The 18,748-nt window shown below is 63.7% G+C and overlaps 2 protein-coding genes across 4 annotated transcripts; both read left to right on the plus strand.

Annotated features, from left to right (window-relative positions):
- The first annotated feature begins 452 nt into the window (after positions 1 to 452).
- Positions 453 to 11,793, plus strand: WIPF2 (WAS/WASL interacting protein family member 2). 2 transcript variants are annotated; one of them, XM_088068143.1, is made up of 9 exons: positions 517 to 568; positions 5,999 to 6,046; positions 6,705 to 6,817; positions 6,972 to 7,104; positions 7,243 to 7,362; positions 7,763 to 8,413; positions 9,480 to 9,689; positions 9,793 to 9,894; positions 10,602 to 11,793. In XM_088068143.1, the coding sequence occupies exons 3-9, from the start codon at positions 6,755 to 6,757 to the stop codon at positions 10,640 to 10,642; spliced, it is 1,320 nt and encodes a 439-aa protein (XP_087924269.1). In that variant the 5' UTR covers positions 517 to 568; positions 5,999 to 6,046; positions 6,705 to 6,754; the 3' UTR covers positions 10,643 to 11,793. The 2 variants fall into 2 exon arrangements, with proteins under 2 accessions (XP_005531485.1, XP_087924269.1); XM_005531428.3 differs by lacking the exon at positions 5,999 to 6,046 and having other exon boundaries at positions 453 to 568.
- Positions 11,794 to 12,200: 407 nt separating this feature from the next.
- CDC6 (cell division cycle 6) lies at positions 12,201 to 16,251 on the plus strand. 2 transcript variants are annotated; one of them, XM_088068073.1, is made up of 12 exons: positions 12,201 to 12,429; positions 12,623 to 12,874; positions 13,107 to 13,325; positions 13,621 to 13,820; positions 13,894 to 14,060; positions 14,196 to 14,302; positions 14,432 to 14,571; positions 14,650 to 14,750; positions 14,899 to 14,963; positions 15,087 to 15,286; positions 15,395 to 15,535; positions 15,643 to 16,251. In XM_088068073.1, exons 1-12 carry the CDS (start codon positions 12,213 to 12,215, stop codon positions 15,730 to 15,732), a joined length of 1,899 nt encoding a protein of 632 aa, XP_087924199.1. In that variant the 5' UTR covers positions 12,201 to 12,212; the 3' UTR covers positions 15,733 to 16,251. The 2 variants fall into 2 exon arrangements, with proteins under 2 accessions (XP_087924199.1, XP_005531580.2); XM_005531523.3 differs by having other exon boundaries at positions 12,202 to 12,429; positions 13,897 to 14,060.
- Positions 16,252 to 18,748: the final 2,497 nt, after the last annotated feature.

An 18,748-nucleotide genomic window follows, 5' to 3' on the forward strand; every position in this document is an offset into this window, starting at 1 on the left:
ACCTGGCTCTAATGTCATGCTAGGGAGCGAGGTCATGGCGGGAGTGACGTCACAGCTCGCTGTCGGTGACGTCACGGCCCCGCTACGGACAGGATGGCACCGACCTTCCCAAGATGGCGGAAGCAGGAAGTCAATATTCGACCTTCCAAACATGGCGACCACAAAAGGTCTCAGTCAACCCTCCCAACATGGCGATTTCTGTGGGGCCAGCTGACCTTCTCAATATGGCGGAAGGGGTGGGACAGGCGGCGTAGACGCGCTCTGTCGCGGCATCACGGGCCTTCAGCAGCGTTTCGGCACAGAGTGGGGGATTTCTTCTCGCTGGTGCCGCTCTGCTTTCCATCACCGGGACGCCGTGGCGCTGGGCGCCGACAGAGCCAGCGTGACCTTCCCAAGATGGCGATGGCGGGCCCTTCTCTCACGGCCATCCGACCTCCTCATCATGGCGCTGCCGCCCCGCCGTGCCCCGCCCACATCCGGTTCGGTCGCGCAGGCGCAGAAGGGCCACGACCGCCATTTCGTTCGGCGGGGCTGGGGCCGGGGCCGGGAGCGGCGGGAGGAGCCGCGGGTGAGCGGGGGAGGGCCGGGGGGGATCGGCGGGGCCGGGCCGGGGCTCGCGGGGCCGCGACTGTGGCCGCGGGACCCCTGAGTGGGGTGTGGTGGCTTGGGGTGGGCGTGTGGTGCCTGTGCGGAGCCTGGGACCGGCGGGGCGGGGGTTGCGCTGAGGCCTGCGCGGATCTGGGGGCTGCCCGGGGCCGGTTGGGGATCCTCGGCGCCGTCTGAGGGGTCCCTGGGGCCGTCTGAGGGGTCCGCGGGGCCGGCTGTGGAGTGCCAGGAACCGGCGAGGCCGGGGGGGGCTGCAGCCCCCCCATGGACCCCCCCACCCTGACCCCTGGGACCCCTGTGAGATCTCCCGCCCCCCTGACCCCTGGGGCACGTCAGGGACCCTTCCCCAGAACTACCCTGCACCCCCAGCTTGGGTGTGCTCAGAACAGGCGGGTCTGGGGGCCTGTGACCCCACCACCATGGGGACCCCCACTCTGACCTCTAGGTCTCCTATGAGAGCCGTCTCCAGCACCCCCATGGACCTCCACTGAGACCCCCGTACTGTCCTTGACCTGTCCAGCCTGACCCTTTGATTATGTGTGGGATCCCTCCCCAGGACCCTCCTTGTTCCCCCATCCTGGGTGTGCCTGGAACTGGCAGGACCATGGCCTGGGATCCCCACACTGACCTTCTGGACTTCTCTATCCCTCCTTGAACTCCTGTCTTTGGGTTGGCTGGAACCAGCGGGGCCAGGGGTCTGGGACCTCCACCCTGACCCCAGGGTGTCCTCTAGGACTGCCCTGAGATCCCTACACTGACCCCTGGACCCCTTCACCCTGACCCCTGGGTGACTTCAGGGACCCCTCCCCAGGACCCCCAACCTAAGGGTCTCCAGAGCTGACAGGGCTGGGGGCCTGGGACTCCCCCAGTGACTCCTGGCACCCCTCTGAGACCCCCATATTGATGCCCTGGACTCTTCCACCCCTCCCCAGGAGCCCCCTGACCCCCAGGCTGGGGGTGCCCAGAAATGGTGGGGCCAGGTCGCACCATAGGGACCCCCAGCATGGAGACTGACCCCAGAGTGTCCCCTGGGACTCCCTCTATGAGCTCTGAGACCCCCACCATGCCCCCATTGACCCCTCCTCCCTGACTCCTGAGTCACCTCAGCGTCCCCTCCCCAAGACCTGTCTGGGGCTGTCCAGAATGGGCAGGACCATGGGCCAGGGACCCCCAGTGTGACCCTTGTGTCTGCCTGGGACCCCTGCCATGACCCTTAGGACCCCTCCACCCTTGCCAGTATCCCCCTGGACCTGCTCTGTGACCCGTGGGACCCTCACACTGACTCCCTGGACCCCTACCCTGTGGGTGCCCAGAACCAGTAAGGGTTGGGGATGCACTGGGGCCTATTGGGAGAGGGGGGACCCTATTTGGGGTACAGGAGAAGGGGGGGCCAGACCTTTTGGAGCCTGTGGTGGCTTAGGGATGACCATGGACACAGAGTTCCATGTAATCCTGGAATGACATGAGTTGGAAATGACCTTAAATCCCGTCTTCCACTGGAAGGGGTTGTTCGAAGCCCTGTCCAACCTGGAACAATTCTAGGGATGAGGCAGCCACAGCTTTTCTGGACAACGCTGGAGTTGAGTTGTCCCTTCAGCTCCAGGGAAATGCATCCAGGACTCCCTGCTCCCAGTCCAGCAGCCTTCCTGACCACCGTGCCGAAGGCAGCATGGATGGGGAGGCCGGTGCACCGGGAGTACGTGTCCACTGCAGGCTCCTGCTCTGCTGGGTTTGCTGTCAGGATCGCTGCACCCGGAATTCCCAGCTCCGGCTCAAAGGAACCGGGAAGTCCTCTCGTCTCCCGCCGCTTCCTCCCGCTGGAATAATTCAACAGTTCCTGCCCAGCCCCTCGGTTCCTGCCCAGCCCCTCGTGTGCCACCTCTCCCTTCCCGGCTTCCTTTTGCCTCTTCGGCAAAGGGGGCGGGCGGGGAAGGCTGCGGGCCTGGCAGGACGGGCTTTTCCTGCTTTTCCCTTTGCTGCAGCGGAATTTCGGGACAGGGTTCCTTGCTCCTGATTAAAGGTTTCCTCTGCTGAGTGACCTGAGATGAGATGGGAGCAAGGGACAGACTGAGCTGGGGGTTCTGTGGTTGGGGAAAGCCAGGGCGGGGAAACTGGATAGGGAAATTGAGGCTGAGGAAACTCTGGAGAGGAAAACGGAGGATGTGGAAGCTGTGGATGGATAGGGAAACTGAGGTTGTAGAAGCTGTGAGTGAATGGGGAAACTGAGGCTGTGGAGCTCGTCCCTGAGGAGTTAGAAACTCTGGAGTTCGGGGTTTTGTTAAAAACGCCTCGTCAGAGCCCGCGGATCGTTAATAATTCACAGGGAGCGTCTGGATCCCGCGGGGCCGGAGCGTGTCTGTCTGTCTGCACGCAGGGATGCGCCGGCTCCCCGGGATGCTCCAAATGGAGCTGGCAGCTCGGCTCGGGAAGCATGCTGATAGGATTTTAAAAGCCTGAATGACCTTAAATCCTGCGATGGCTGTCGCTCAGGATAAATTATTTATGTAGCATCCTCAGCTCCTCGGGAGCGGGCAGGAATGTCAGGCTGCGGAGGACAGGGTTGGAATTTGGGAGGGGGTAACGAGGAACTGCGGGTTTGGATGGGAAGAGAGGGAAGATAAAGGCGCGGGGGCGGGTGTTGGAGAGGTCCAGCCTTGGAAGTCGTTCCCAAACCGGTGCGGCCGCATTTCTGCACCGACATCAGAGGGTGGAAATTCCTCTTGATCTGCAGTTCAAAGCCTCCCTGAGGATGAGGCGCTGCAGCTCGGGCTTGCAAATGTGAAATACAAATCCGCCCGGAGCCCAAATCCCCCTGAAAAGCGAGGAAATAGGCGGCTGAAGGTCACTGCTGCTGCCTGTCCTGCTCCAGCAGCAATCCCCCCGGGATGAGCGGGATGGGGGCTGCTGCTGGGGAGAGTGTTTCAATTCCCTCCACAGCAAACAGGGACTTGAAAAATGCCTGGAAAATGTGGTGTGTCTCTGTGGCTGGGCCAGATTTGCTCAATCCTGCTGCTTTTAAGGGACAAGGGGCAGCTGAATGTCAAGTTCTTGGGATTTAATAATGTTTTGATCCCAGGGTTGGCAGGGAAGTGCTGATCCGAAACACTGCAGAGGGGTCTGTGGCCGTGGTGTGCTCCAGCCTGTGGAGCAGCAGCTCTGAAGCAGCTTTCCACAGGGTGACCTCGATCTCCTGATCTCTCCCTCCTCCCAAGGGACAGCTTTTCACACCTTGTTTTCCTCATGCTTTGCTCAGAGCTTTCCTGAGGTTTGGTTTGGATTGGAAAAGCAAAGGCACTGTGTAAACCTGCCCCTCCTGCCTCAGCCCAGCTTTTATCCCCTGGTGTCTCTGGATTCAGCTCTTCCCAGCCGCTTTCCCTGCGAGCACAGGGAGCTGCCACCATGGCATATGGAGCCCTCAGAGGCTCCGATGTGTCTTGGTGGAAGGGTCCTGGTAAAGAAGAACAAAGGAGAAGGAGTGTGGAGAAGTCGGAGCGTTGTTCGCAGGGATAGCTTCTGCCAGGCATGAAGGGGTGCTGGGAGGAGATTCCCCCCCCCCCTTTTTTCTTTTCCTGGAGGATTTAGCTCCTGTCTCCCTAATCTGTATCAGCTGGGTCTGTCTTCTTGCACATGAAAGATCCAGGCTGTATTTCAAAGGCACCGTTCCCACACGGAGCTCTTTAGCTTTTCCCAGCCATGTGCTGAGTTTGGGGCCTCTCGATTTTGGTTTTTCAATGTGACCTTTGCTGTTAATCCCCAGCCCAAACGGGGCCGTGCGCTGAAATGGAATGACCTGTTTCTTGGGAATTCAGCTCCAGTTTATCCTCAAGCTGCTTTAGCTTAAACTCTTCTCTCCTTTCCTCTCGCTCTTCTAGGTCAGAGCCTGGATCTGAGCGCAGGTTTTGCTGTAAGGGCACCTTAGAGGGGAGATAGTGACTCGTGATCTGTTTGTAGAAATAGCCTCCTTGTCCTACAGGTCCCTGTGGATTGTCTGGAGCCTGTCGCAGGGTGTCAGCAGGTCACACTCAGAGACCCCAGCAGTGCTGGCCTGGCACGGGTGGCACTGGATGGTTTGTGCCAGCTGACAAACCCCTGTTTGTCTGTCTGTGACATGTGTCCCTGTCACAGGGGCCACCGAGGGAAGTGTCACCCTGGGAGTAACCAGCTGGCGCAGGAGCAGAGCGGGGACACAATGTGTGACGTTCCCGTGGGTCGGGAGCAGAGGTGGTGGCCCTGGCATCACTCCTGTGCTGGCTCAGGGCTGTGACACACGAGCCCAAGTCAAGAGTATCATTACCTGGCGCGTTCCTCAGCTGGATCCCTGCTAATTCCCTCCGGCAGCTGATCCAGCACGGCTGGGTCTCTGCCCGGAGCCACTCGTGCCACCCCGGCCCTGTGATCCCACTGCAGGTGGGAAGGGAAGGAGCACAGGGAAAAGTGTTCCTGTTCCAACACGTCCCAGACGAGCACGTTCAGAGCCGTCTGTGATCCTGCTCCAGTGGGAAAGGCACAGGCCGGATGGGTTTGCTGGGCGTTGTTCCCTACTGGAGTGTCCGGAGGGATCGATGGATGTCGGCTCTTGGATGTGAGGCCTTGAGCTCGGGCTGGGGTGAAGGAGCACCACGTTTGTTATGGGAGGGCACTGGGGAACTGGGAGTCTCTGGTGACTTGGAAAATGCTGTAAGATAGAGGAAGGAATGTCTTCCTGATGAAGCTGTAGCTGAGGAGTTCTCACAGGGTAGAAGAGCTGATTTTAATTAAAAGGCAGTTTAGGTATTTATTTATTTCCCTGAACCCAGAGCCAGAGGTTTGCCTGAGGGCAGGGGAGCCGCTGCTATGGCAGCCATGCTGCTGCTCCCTGCTTCCCATTCTTGCACCTTGGGAATGTCTGACAGAGGATAGACCTGTGTCCTGTGGGATTAGGAAGTTGTAGTTTATCTAGCAGGAGATGAGTGTGAAAAGGGATCTGGTTGTTCATACCTGGTACAAACCTGAGTCATAAAGGAACTTTCCCTGCGGTGGGGGCTGTTCCCATGCCCTCTGTCACCTGCCCTGGAGGTCAGGGCTCGGAAATCGGAAGTTTCAGGTGTGAAACTGCCCTGTCCTTTCCTCCTGTTGGTGTTGTGGTTCCCGTTAGTGACTGTGGAATAGGTTTTCCTGTGGGAAGGACATCTATGGCCCAGAGAGGGACATTTGTCCCCTGCCTCAGGGTCTATCCCGAGTGCCTGGAACTCCATGTGGTGAGCAAGGCCTCCAGTCACCACATTCCTATTCCCTGAGCCGGTGCTACGGGAGGCCCTACCTGAGCCCTGCTGTCAGCAGCACGAGGGCCTGTGACCTCCCAGTGATTCAGGCTCCTCTTCCTGTCCCCACTCCCTCTGTGTTCTGTCTCCAGCGCCGAGCGGAGCTGCCGGGCCCCGCGGAGCCACGGGAGCTGTTCCAGGTGAGCCGTGGTGCCAGACAGGTTCGTTCTGGGCTTCTGATGAGTTGAGTTGGAGTGTGGCCAGATCCGTGCTGGGAAAGCTGGTTTCCCTGATTACTCGGACAGCTTTGAGGGGGCTTTGGAGTTGGGGGCACAGAGAGCCTTCAGTGCTGGGGGTTATTGATGTAGGAGAAAAGAGGTCGGGAAATTCAGGGATGGGAGCCACAGGACAGTCCCGTGCTGCTCTGGCTGTTGTGGGGCCGGAGCCATCTGGCAGATTTGTCCTGGCCATGGCTGGAGAGGCCATGGGGCCACGTGCCAGTGCTGGCGGGCTACTGTCACACTCCCAAGTGAGCAGCCTCCGGCTGCAGCTGGAGGAGCTGGATGGATGGTGCAGGATCAGCTTGGCCGCGTTTTGTCTGCCGAGCGAGGTGGTTGTGTGAGACATGTCCTGGGTTTTGACTCCAGGGGCTGTGGGGGCCCTGGGGATTTGGAGTGGGGGCATGCTGGCTCCCACCTCTCTCACCTGCTGCTCCAGGGTGTTGGGACAGCCTGCGAGAGCAGCTCCAACTGCTGCTCTGCACGAGCTCCGGGCACAGGGCACCAGCACAACTCCCCGGGGCTGTGTTTCACTGCCGGCTTTCCCCGCGTTCCCTGACCGCTTCCTCCCTTCCCGCAGGCATGAGTGCCCAGGCCTGCCCCCAGCACTGAGCAGCCGGAGCCGCCAGGATGCCGATCCCTCCTCCCCCGCCGCCGCCCCCCGGCCCCCCGCCGCCCCCCACCCTCAGCCAGGTAGGGGTCACCTCGCTGGGCAGGGAGGTGGCCTGTCCCCACATTGGACCGCTTGCCAGAGGAATTGCACCCTGGTGAGGTGCTCCGGGAGGTGGGAATGTGGAGCTGGGCTGTTCCTGTGCCGGGGGGGTGCTGAGCTGCTGCTCCTCTCCAGGCGAACACGGAACCGCCGAAGCTGAGCCGAGAGGAGCAGCGGGGCCGTGGGGCCCTCCTGCAGGACATCTGTAAAGGGACCAAGCTCAGGAAAGTGACCCAAATCAATGACCGGAGTGCACCCATCCTGGAAAGTGAGTCCCCAGGAGGCTCCCGGCCCCATGCTGGGCGCTGCCGTGCCCTTCAGGGTGCTTGCCCATCTGGTTCCCAGCAGCTCCTCATTGGAGGAGCGGATAATTCCAGGCTTAACCTCTTTGCCTCCCTCCTTTCAGAGCCCAAGGGCAGCGGTGGCAGCAGCTACAGCTCCGGCTCAGCCGCCATCCAGCCCAAGGGCGGCCTCTTCCAAGGCGGCGTTCCCAAGCTCAGACCTGTGGGAGCCAAGGACAGCTCAGGTAATGGCCACAGGCCTGTGGTCTGCGTGGGGGTCCCTGGGGAGGGTCCTGAGCAGGAAGGGGTTGAGGATCTCGCTGCGTATCCCTGGGGATTTCAGCTGCTCAGAGGCAGGACCCCAAATCACATCCCAGCTGTGCCCTCCCTGAGCTTCAGTCCCACACACAGACCTCTTGGAGGATGCAGGAGTTTTGTGTATTCCTGAACTCTGTGTTCTCTGTGGTGGCCACGGAGTAGAGGGGTGAGAGAGGAGCCGTGTGTGGCTGTGCTCGGTGCCAGCTCCCTGCCTGTGCCAGACAGCCGTCCCTGTGGCCTGGCCCTCCTCTGCCATGGCTCTGTGCAGGGACAGGGCACTGCTCCCGTGTCGTGCCCAACCCCTCACTGTGCTCTCCTTCCCCACAGACAGCTCCACTAAACAAACACTGCAAGTCCCTGGCTCCCGAGCAGCTGCTCCCAGGCCCCCCGTGCCGGCCAGCAACAGCCGCCCTCAGGACGATGCCGACAGCAGCCGGGGGTCCCCGCCGGAGCTGCCGCGCACTCAGAGGCCCTCCCTGCCTGACCTGTCCCGGCCCGGCAGCACCGGCAGCACCGGCATGAAGCACAGCTCCTCGGCCCCGCCGCCCCCGCCGCCAGGACGCCGTGCCGCCGCCCCCCCGGCCCCCCCTCCAGCGCACGCCAAGGCCTCGCCCTACAACCGGGAGAAGCCGCTGCCGCCCACCCCGGGACAGCGCCTGCCTGGCAGCAGGGACGGACCCCCTGCCCCACCGCCCATCAAACCCCCTCCTTCCCCAGTCAGTCTCCGGTCGGGCGCTCAGGGCCAGTCTCTCGCGCCACCACCTCCCCCTTACCGGCAACCCCCCGGTGTCCCCAACGGCCCTTCCAGCCCCAGCAGCGAGTCGGCTCCGGAGCTGCCGCAGAGACACAACTCCTTGCACAGGAAGGCACCGGGCCCACTGCGGGGTCTGGCACCGCCACCACCCACTGCTGTCTCCCCGTCCCTGCAGAGCAGCCGCCCCCCACCGCCGGCCAGAGACCCCCCAAGCCGTGGAGCAGGTAAGAGCCACTCGCTCCGCGGTGCCTGGGGACAGCTGGGGTGATCAGGACTTGGTGGGAGGTGATGGGCATGAGTTGGCTTTGGGGCACAGAGAATCTTCTGCACTACACCTGTGTGGTGTAGGGACCAAGCTGGGGCAGGAGTTGCAGTGCCGTGTTTAACACATGTCCTTGGTCATGTTCCATGACCATCCAGCTCCTTCCAAGCCTGGTGCTGACAGTGGATTGTGACTGGGCAACTCCTGCCTGTACTCTCCTGGGGTGGGAGATGAGAACGTGGCAGAGCACAGCTCCCCTGAGCTTCCTAAATGTAACTGGGAGGGAGCAAAAAGCTATGGCAGACAGGGAGAAGCTTTTCCCTGGGTGTGCAGCCCTCGGGAGCGTGTCCCCGTGGCTGGGACTGGTGTTGGCTGTGCCCCGGTGCCCCCCCGTGCACTCCTGGGCTCCCCGTCCAGACCGCAGCTCCTGCCTGGGCCCCTGCCAAGCCGCTCCGTCCTTCTGGCCCTGCCAGAATCCCTCCTCAGAGCTACAGCTGGGATTCTGTGCTGTCAGCCTGGGTGTAATTAGGCTAATGAGGAGCACGAACTGCCACGGAGCCGCTGTGGGAGGCTGGGCAGGAGTGAGAGGTGGGTCAGGGGGGCTGTGGGTCCTGTCACTGCCTTGGTGACACTGCAGATGTGGCTTCCAGTCCTGGCAGGCAGCATCTTGGCTCCACATGGAGCCACTGCCCTCAGACTCGGGGATCTGCGGGATCGTAGCTGTTCCTGGAATCCCCTCTGGTGCGGAGGGACCTGTGCCCAGTGTGGGCTGGGAGCATGCAGGGCTGGAGTAGCCCCCCGGGCAGGCGGTGAGCTGGGGGTGGGCAGCGGGGCTGGCTGGTCCCTGCACTGCAGCTGGTGGAGGGATGAGGAATGCAGATGTCAGGAGCAAGCAGGAAATCTCCAGGCAAGCGTAGGAGCATCCCTGGGCCATGGTCTGGCGCAGCAGCTGGCCCGCAACGCTCTGGGGGATGTCCCTGGGTTTGTCCCGGGAATGTCGCGCTGTGCTGACCCCGCTGTCCCTGCAGCTCCGCCGCCCCCCCCGCCGATGCTGCGGAACGGAGGGCGCGACGCCCCCCCGCCCCCACCCCCCTACAGACTGCACGGCCCTGCCGAGCCCCCCAGCCGGGGGAAGCCCCCGCCACCACCCACCCGGACCCCGGCCGGGCCTCCGCCGCCACCGCCGCCCGTGCGGAACGGGCACCGGGACTCCATCTCCACCGTCAGAGCATTCCTGGGTGAGTGGGACCCCCGCACTGATCCCCCTCAGAGCCATGTGGCTTTGGCCTGGCTCCCCCAGAGCCTCCTCCCTCACCTGCCCCTTTTCCCATTTCTTCACAGATGACTTTGAATCCAAATACTCCTTTCATCCCGTTGAAGACTTCCCAGCCCCAGAGGAATATAAATACTTCCAGAGAATCTACCCCAGCAAAACAAACAGAGGTGAGGCGAAGGAGGAGGGGGTGTCCCAAATTCCCTCTCCCCTCCTGTGCCCTTGGGGCTGGCACTGTCCTGTTTGTCCCTGCACAGGGTGGGTGGTGCAGTGGCCGTGCCCTGGGTCTTGCCTGTGTTCTGGGGGTTCTGAGCCCCATTCCCAGGAGTACCAAGCCCTGAAGGCAGCTCTCTGTGCTGTGGAGGGGGGCAGAAATTTGGGCTGTGCGAATGTCCTCTCCCACCTGCTCCTGGTTTTCCGGCTGGGAAATGCCACAGGGCTCATTCCTGCCTTTGCTGAGCACCTTTGGTACCAGAGGGGATCTCGAAGGACCCCAGCAGAGGCTGGGCAGGGGGCTGGGGGGATGCAGACCCTGCATATATCCCAGGATAGGCCCCAAGCACCGGCACTTGGACCCAGCAGAGCTCAAAGTGCCCTTGGTGCTGCGCGTCAGCGCTGCGGATCCCGGCGGAGACTCCGGGGAGAATGGGATGCTCGTTTATTTTTAGAGCCATGAATGTTTAATGCGGGTTTGAAAAGCCCCGAGCTCGGTGCGGCTGCAGCGGCTGCTGCCAGGCGCAAATCCCAGGCTCCAGATCTCCGCGGGGAGGTCGGGGGGGGGCCGGCAGCTGGCGCGGGGGTGTGGAGGAGGGAAAGCAGACGTGCTGGATCCGGCTCTGCGGAGCTCCCGCTTCCAACAGGCTTCCTTGTCTTCCAGCTACGCGTGGAGCTCCCCCTCTGCCCCCCATCCCCAGGTGAAACCGGGCTGTGCAGGTGGATTGTTCCAGAGCAGAGACATGGACCACCTTCCCCTTCCTCAGCCGGACCCCTCCCAGCTCCCAGCCCCACGGATCCTGCATGACACACTCCCAGCCTCTCCGGTTTTCCCAGGACAAGCGGATCCCCCCAGTCCAGCGTGCTCCGCCAGCCCCACCTCATCTATGCATCCCCCAGGACTCAGTGACCTCGTGGCAAGCCTGGATGGGTCCATCCCTCATTCCTCCTCATGGATCCTGGGTCGGGATCTGCCTGGGAGCCGGGCACGGGACTTGAGGCTGAACCATGTGCCGGCTGTTGGGACCAGGGGGGCTCATGGAGAGAGGCTGGGGTCAGGCAGGGAATGGACATGCTATGAGACCCCCAGAGCGAGGAGAAGCAGGGACAGGCCAGCAGCACCTCATTATCCTGGGAAAGCCTCGTTATCCTGGTGGAACCTTGTTGTCCTGGCACAACCCATTGCTTTTTTGCACAGGAGCCAGTGGAGATGCGGGGGGAACATGATTGGGACCATGCAGGGACACCCCAAACCCCTTCCTCTGACCCCACAGGGGCGGCACCCCCATGTGCCCCCCTCAAAACCACTGCTCCCCTGGCACTCCCCCCTGGGGTTCTCCTGGCTCTCACTGCTGACTCCCCCAAACTTGAGCATTTTAACAAGAAAACACTAATCACATGGGGGGGCTGTTTGTGCTGGGTCTGGCGCATCAGGGGGTACGTGGGGGGGCCCTGGGGGCCGGTGATGTTTTGCCTTACACTCCCTGTCCAACGGGTGGTCCTGGCAGGACTGTCCGTGTTCCCGTGGCGGGGGTCACACTAACGTAGTTACTGATCTCTTTGTACCATAGCAGGAAGGGCACGGGGTGCAGGGGGGCCACCCCTGCAGATGGCTTTGGGGCTCATTCAGGGGATTTTTTTCTAGGATGGACCTTCCCCTGTTGAGGCTGGAGCGAGGTGGGTGAGGGGTGAGTGGGGGGTTTCTCTGGAGAATGAGCCCCCCCAGCGCTGCCCTCTGGGTTAAATATAGGTTCAACACGGTTCTGCCCCTCCGAGAGTGAGGGGCCCTTTTAAAAGGGAACAGAGGAATTTGGACGAGCTGGAAATTACATTTAAATAAAAGTAATAAAGTGATACATGATGTCAAGGACACTGTCTAAGGGGGAGGTCCTCAGGAACCCCTTTTCTTTCATGGGGGTGATGGCCCAAGGGCTGGGGCAGGGCACTTCGGCACACGGTGAGAGTAGTGGGAGCACAGAGGCGGGAGGAAGGCAAGATCAGGGTTACTAATGGGATCACTGGGAAGGAGGATAGTGGGTACTGGGAGCTGGGGGAGGGGCGATGGGCCAGTGTGGGCATTGGGAGCATGGGGGAAAGCGTGGTGGGGAACACTGGGAGGAACGTGGGGAATACTGGGAGCATGGAGAGACAAGACTGGACAGCAGTAGAAAGGCAGTATAGGACGAACTGGTGGCACTGGGAGTACGGGGAAGGCTGGGCTGGGGGGGTGCGGGCTGTGGGAACACTGGGGGTACCGGGAGCTCAGAGTACCCGCATGCAGACTACAGCTCCCATCGTGCCCCGCGGGCCGCGCTCGGCAATTTCCGCTGTGCCTCGGGTGCATTCGCTGATTGGCCGTTCTGTTGCGGCCCTTCCTCGGGCCGCGGCGATTGGCGGCGGCGGCAGCGGCGCAACCAATGGGGTGGAGGGGGCGGGGCCAGCTCAGCCTGGTGGCGGGAAGTGCAGAGCTGAGGCTTATTTGGCGCGAGAAGGTTGGTGGCGGCAGCGGGGGTGACCCGGAGGGGACCTGAGGGGGCTTGGTGGCACATGGGGGACAGAGATGGGAAGCAGCGCGGCGGGGACTGGGACTAGGGGGGCAGGGGGTGACCGGGACCCGCGGGGCTGGCGGTCTTTCTCACCTGACCGGGGTCCCGCCCTCTGACCGCTTTCCTCCTCCACCCGTAGCCCCCGCCATGGCCAGCAGCAGCCCGCAGAGCCAGCCCACCATCGGCTTCCCCCGCACGAGGAGCGCCCGCCGCCTTGCTACCCCTTCGGCCAAGAGACACCCCGACGCCCCTGCTCTGCGCCCTTCTCCGCGTTCCAAGGCCTCGGGCCCCGCAGACTCCGGAAAGGCCACCCCGGACACACACTCAGGCCGGGCCACAGCGCAGCCCCTGAGCCCCAAAGTGCAACCCCTGAGCCCCCGCAAACGCCTGGGTGAGTGCCTCCGCCGGGACCCCCCGAGAGTGGCGGGGGGCGCATCCCTCTTCTCACCCCGGGGGGCTGGGGCAGACAGATGGACCCAGCCCCATCTGGCTCTGGTCCAGCTGCGTTTGTGGCTTCACCCCCATTTCGGGAAGAGCTGCTCCTGCGGGGTTTTTGGGGGTGCTGAAGCACAAAGCCACAGGGAGAGTGGCCCCGTGTCACCATTAGCCTATTGCCCCTGCAGGTGATGACAACCTGTGCAATGTCCTCCATGCCCTGCCTGGCTCCCCGGCCAAGCGCAGCAAGGAGAACCAGGGCCGTCGCCTGCTCTTTGGGGACCCCTCGGCCTCCCCCGAGCAGCCCAAGGGCCCGGGGCCATCCCCACGGAGCAGGGGGCCAGAGACCCCTCGGAGCTCAGGGCTCAGCGGGCAGCAGCCACGCACCCGGCTCTTCAGGCAGGAAGGTGAGTGTGGGCAGGGCTGGGGATGGGGTTGTGGATGGGATGGGGATGCAGGGGTGGGAGAGGGATTGGGAATATGGATAGGGAATATGGATAGGGATGGTGATAGGGGTAGAGTTGAGGGTGGAACAAAGGATGGGGTGGGATGAGGTGGGGGATAGAGCCCAGGATAGGGATGGGTATGTGCAGCTAGGGATAGATATGAAGGCAGGGATGGGGATGGGGACATGGATGGGGATGATGATCAGTTGGGATGGGGTGCCACATCCCTCCCTGAGTCCTCTTGCTCCCCATGCAGGTACCTGTTACCAGCAGGCCAAGCAGGTGCTGCATGCGGCCGTGCCTGACCAGCTCCAGGGCAGGGAGCGGGAGACAGGGATCCTCCGGCAGTTCCTGCGGGAACACGTCCTGGGGCGCCGTCCTGGCAGCCTCTACGTGTCTGGAGCCCCTGGGACTGGGAAAACAGCCTGTCTGAGCCGTGTTCTGCTCGACTGCAAGGTGTGTCCCATGGCCATGACTGGGGGGCTGGGGGGCAGTGGGATGGGGGCCAGTCTAACATTCCCATTCCCAGCAGGATGAGCTGGCCAGGAGCAAGACTGTGGTGCTGAACTGCATGGCACTGGGCAGCCCCCAGAGCGTCTTCCCTGCCCTGGCACAGCACCTGGGGCTGCCCACGGCCACTGGCCGGGAGCGTATCCGGAGCCTGGAGAAACATCTGACGGCCCAGGGCCCCATGGTGTGAGTTCCCTGTGTCTGGTGGGTGGAGTGGGATCCCCCTGGATGCCAGGAGAGGCAGGCTGGCAGCAGCTTTGCTCTCCCTGCTTTGAGTGCTGTGAGGGGACAGAGCAGGGGTTGATCTGGGCTCTCCCACAGCCTCCTGGTGCTGGATGAGCTGGACCAGTTGGAGAGTAAAGGCCAGGACGTGCTCTACACCCTCTTTGAGTGGCCCCAGCTGCCTGGCTCCAGGCTTGTCCTTGTGGGTGAGTGTGCAGTGTGTAGCACTGCTGCCCTGGGCACCCTCCCTCTTCTGGGGCGGTTGATGGGGACTTCCTTTTGCAGCTCCCTCCTTGGAGAACAGCCCTCATCCTCCTCTTCCCCTTGTCCTGCAGGGTTGGCCAATGCCCTGGACCTGACAGACAGGAGCCTGGCCAGGCTGGGAGCCCACCCAGCCGGCAGCCCCCAGCTGCTGCACTTCCCACCCTACACCAAGGAGCAGCTCACCCGCATCCTGCAGGAGCGGCTGGGGCAGGTGGGGACGCAGAGGGGACAGAGGGAGGGACATGGGGTCCACACAGGTGGCAGCACTGATGGCCCTGGTGCCTCACAGGTGGCAGGCGACCCCGTCCTGGACTCTGCTGCTCTCCAGTTCTGTGCCCGCAAGGTCTCTGCAGTCTCCGGTGATGCTCGCAAGGCCCTGGATGTCTGTAGGTCAGTGTGTGCCCCAAAACCTGCTTGTGCCAGGGCCAGCTTGGTCCCTGTGAGTCTCCATGGCTTCCCTGCACCAGGGTGCTCGTGCCAGGGGTTCCCATGGCAGGGGTGCCCGCTCTGCCTGGCACTTAGGGCTGTCCCTCCCCAGGCGTGCCGTGGAGGTGGTGGAGCTGGAGGTGCGAGGCCAGACCCTGCTCAAGCCACTGCCCAGGGGTGAGTCACTGCTGCCAAAGCCAAAACCCTGGGGGGGCTCCTCTGGGTTCCCTTTGTGGAGCCCCTCTCTCCAGTACCACCTCCTTTTACCCACCACCCTGGGATCCTCTTTCTGTCCCACAGGTGACTCCCCAACGTCCCCTGTCCCCAAGCGCGTGGGGCTCCTGCACATCTCCCGGGTGCTCTCAGAGGTGTTTGGGGACCGGCTGGCAAGGGGGTCCCAGGGGGCCCAGGACACCTTCCCTCTGCAGCAGAAGATGCTGCTCTGCTCCCTGCTCCTGCTTGCCCGGCACTCGCACGCCCGCGAGGTGACCCTGGGGAAGGTGAGTGGCGGTGGGACCCTCTCAGGGCTGGACCTGGGCAGGGTGTGGGTGTCCCTGGGGGGTCTCTTGGGTGCTTTGCTGTGGTGTAACCCCCCCTGCCTTCCCCAGCTCTACGACACCTACAGCCAGGTGTGCCGGCGGCAGCAGCTCCCCGCCGTCGACCAGGCCGAGTGTCTGTCCCTTGTCACCCTCCTGGAGTCCCGCGGTGTCCTCGAGCTCAAGAGGGCCAAGGAGGCCCGGCTGGCCAAGGTACCATGGGGTGGTGGGGTAGGGTCTGGTGATGGGACACGATCCAGTGGTGGGACTGGGGCAGGATCTGGCAGCACAGTGCTGAGCATCCCTGTTCTCCCACGCAGGTTTCCCTGATGCTGGAGGAGGCAGCGCTGGAGCACAGGCTGCAGGACACGGCGCTGGTGGGCAGCATCCTGGCCCAGGGGCTGCACTAACCCCCCAGCAACCCCCTCCCCATGTCCCCAAGGGGGATTTTGCTGCTGTGGCAAGAGCAGAGAAGTGGCTCCCAAGGTCTTGGACATTTGTCAAGTTCTGCTGTCAGTCTGGGATCTTTTTATTGAGATTTTTAATATAATATTGTTAACGTTATATTGTGATTTCTGCATTATAGGAGCTTAGGTGGGAGGCTGGGACACCCCCCAACCCCTCTGCATCCCCCCCCAGCCCCTTTGCAGTGCGTGGTGGGTGCTCCTGGCTCCCCTTGCCACCCTGGTGTGTGATCCAAAGGTCTGGTGTTGCTCCTTTCATGAATCATGGACCATGTTTGCTCCCAAATCTTTCAGAGCCTTCTGAGACCCTCCAGACCACTCTGGCTCCAGGGAGAATTTTCCCAGTGCCAGCCCTGTTCTGGGTCCTGGTGCTGGTGGTGGCAGAGGGGTTGCAGGGACTCCTGGGGAGGGAGGGGGGGGGGGCTCCCTTTATCTCCTGCCATGAAATAAAGTCTTTTAGGTTCAGCTCTGGCTTCTGTCCCCCCTGTTTCATCCCTGTTCCCCCAATCTCTGCCTGCCCCACGGCTGTGGGGACTGGGCTCCAGCCCCAGCCTCAGCTCCTGGCCCCAGCTCCTCTGTTTCTACTAAATAATGGACGCTTCGACCTAATTTTGCAGCTTCCTCATTGCAGGGGGGTGTTGGGGGCTCCAAATGTGGGGGGGGAGTGGGGAGGGATGAGGCTCTGTTTGTGCCCCAAGTCTATCCATCCCACCCTGTCCCCCCAGGACCCCTGGCTGCCCCTCAGCAGCTCCTGGCCAGGGATGGGGTGCTGGTGGTGGGGAGGATGTGTTACCGGAGTCCCCAGTGTGCCTCAGTTTCCCTGTGGCCTCGGGCTGGCCCTGCTCTGTCCCAGCTCCACCTCGGCTCTGCCCCCCAGCTCTGTGGCATCCCTGCAGCTCACAGGACACGGGGACATCTGCACTGGGTGCCCAGGACAAGGACACAAAGGGGAGCCTGGTGAGGCCCCTGGGTGCCACCACGAACGGAGGAGCCCTCTCTCCGCCGTTGCAGGGCCAGGGGACACCTTGGGGACACGTTAGCCGCTGTTGGCCGTGGGGAAACCGAGGCAGGGGGGGCACGGGGGGATCTGGGAGCCCCGAGGGCCCCGAGCAGGCTCAGCCCTCGCTGCCGGCGCTATTTATAGCCGGCACTGCCATGTGTCGGACGTGTGCGGCAGCACGGGCGGGTGCCGGGGTCAGCCCAGGCTGTGCCCGCTCTGGGCTGTGTCCCGGTGCCCTCACCGTGTCAGGGGCCCTGGGGAACCCTGTCCCTTGCCCTTCCCCACACCGTGGGGCTCAGCGGGCACCGTGACCCAGCCACCTTTCACCAGGCGCTGGGGCTGGGTACCAGCACGGTCCTGCCCGTGGGCAGAGCTGGGCTGAGCATGGGCTGCCTGAGGGTCCCCAGCTCCCCACGGAGCACGGTGGCCACATCCTGCCCCGTGCCAGCCCCAGGGAGTGACGCAGCCCCACGGCACACGGTGACCTGGCACACAGTGACGGTGTCAGGAAGGAAGCGGCTGGCAGCGTGCGGGTCCGCAATGACGTGGTGGTGATGCAGGCAGGCATCCTTCTCCCTCTGTCCCCACGGTTGCTCCATCCCCGGCTCCCCTGTGTCCCCCCATGGTGACGGTGCCACAGGCAGGTGCAGGCAGGCCACGGGGACATCCCCACATCTGGGCCAGACTGGCCGTGGTGGGCACCCTATGGTGAGGCTGGAGCGACGCCCGGCACCGTCCCTGGGGTGTCCTGGCTGTTTGCGTGGGGATGGGGACAGCGGGGCCGTGTAGGGGACATGCCCCTCCTGGCCATGCCAGCGCCAGCCCCAGCTCCGCTCTGCCGCAGTGGATGAAAAATCGATGGCGCAGCTGGATCCAGGCGCGTGGGTGCCGGAGCTCCCGCCGGAGCCGTTCGTCACCGCGGGCTGGCAGCGCTGCGGTGCGAGCAGCGCGGCGAGGAGACACCCGGGACACCCAGCCGTGATGTCGGGTGGCTGGGGGACCTCTGGGGTCCTGTCCCCCCGCTCCAGCACACGTGTGCCCGTGTCCCCTGTCCCCGCACACACGTGCCGTGCCCACGGGGCCGGGCAGTGCCCGGCTGTGCCGTGGGCAGCCCCACGCGCGCGTGTCCGGCCGCGCACCCGCCCGAGAGCGCGGCGGGGGCTCGGTGTCCCCTCGGCGGTGTCCCCGGTGCCCCGGCTGCCTCGCTGTCCTCCCTTGCACTCTCCTTACATAAGCGGCCACGTGGCGGGCACGGCCGCCTCCCGCCGCGCCGTCACCGCCGGCACCCAGATTCCATCTGACAGCCCCTTTCCGCTCGGCTGCTCCCGCCTGGCACCGGGGCCGGGGGTGCGGGGCAGGACCCCGCGCGACCCCGCCGCGCCCGAGGTGTGTGGGGCCTCAGTGGGATGGGGACACGGCCACCCTGTCCTGGTGGCACCTCCTGCCGCGCCCTGGCACCCGCTGCTGCGCTGCCCGCCCCGCCGCCGGGGCACTGCCGGGCCTCGGGGCCGCGACGCCACGGCACAGACAGGACCTGGCCCCGTGGCCGGGCAGGATCCGGCTGCTGATGGGCTCGGTCCCGTAGGGCTGCGCTCGGGGGTCCCCGGTGCCCGGCGGCTGCCCCGGTGGGAGCGGAGGGGGGTCGGGCCGGTCGCCGTGCACATCTGGGAGTGATTTGGCACATTCCACTGGGCTGAGCACATGCCGGCGCCTGGGCCTCGCCGCCGCGGCCCCGGTGTGTGGGGAGGGGGCCGGCGGCTGCTCCGGGCTGGGGGTGCCCCGGCCTGGCTGCCCGGGACCAGCCGGGATGTCCATCCTCGTTCTGGCGAACACACTGGGGAAACTGAGGCACGGGAATGGCCTGGTGGGCACCGCCCTCCTGTGTGGGCACCGTGGGATCCTGACAGGCACCCAGGAGTCCGGGGCGGCGGGGGACCGGTGTGACTCCCCCCGGGGCATGTG

Source organism: Pseudopodoces humilis, chromosome 29, assembly GCF_049639895.1.
Source record: "Pseudopodoces humilis isolate 2021_Gansu_Grassland_sample_001 chromosome 29, ASM4963989v1, whole genome shotgun sequence".
In the NCBI taxonomy this organism is placed as follows: domain Eukaryota; kingdom Metazoa; phylum Chordata; class Aves; order Passeriformes; family Paridae; genus Pseudopodoces; species Pseudopodoces humilis.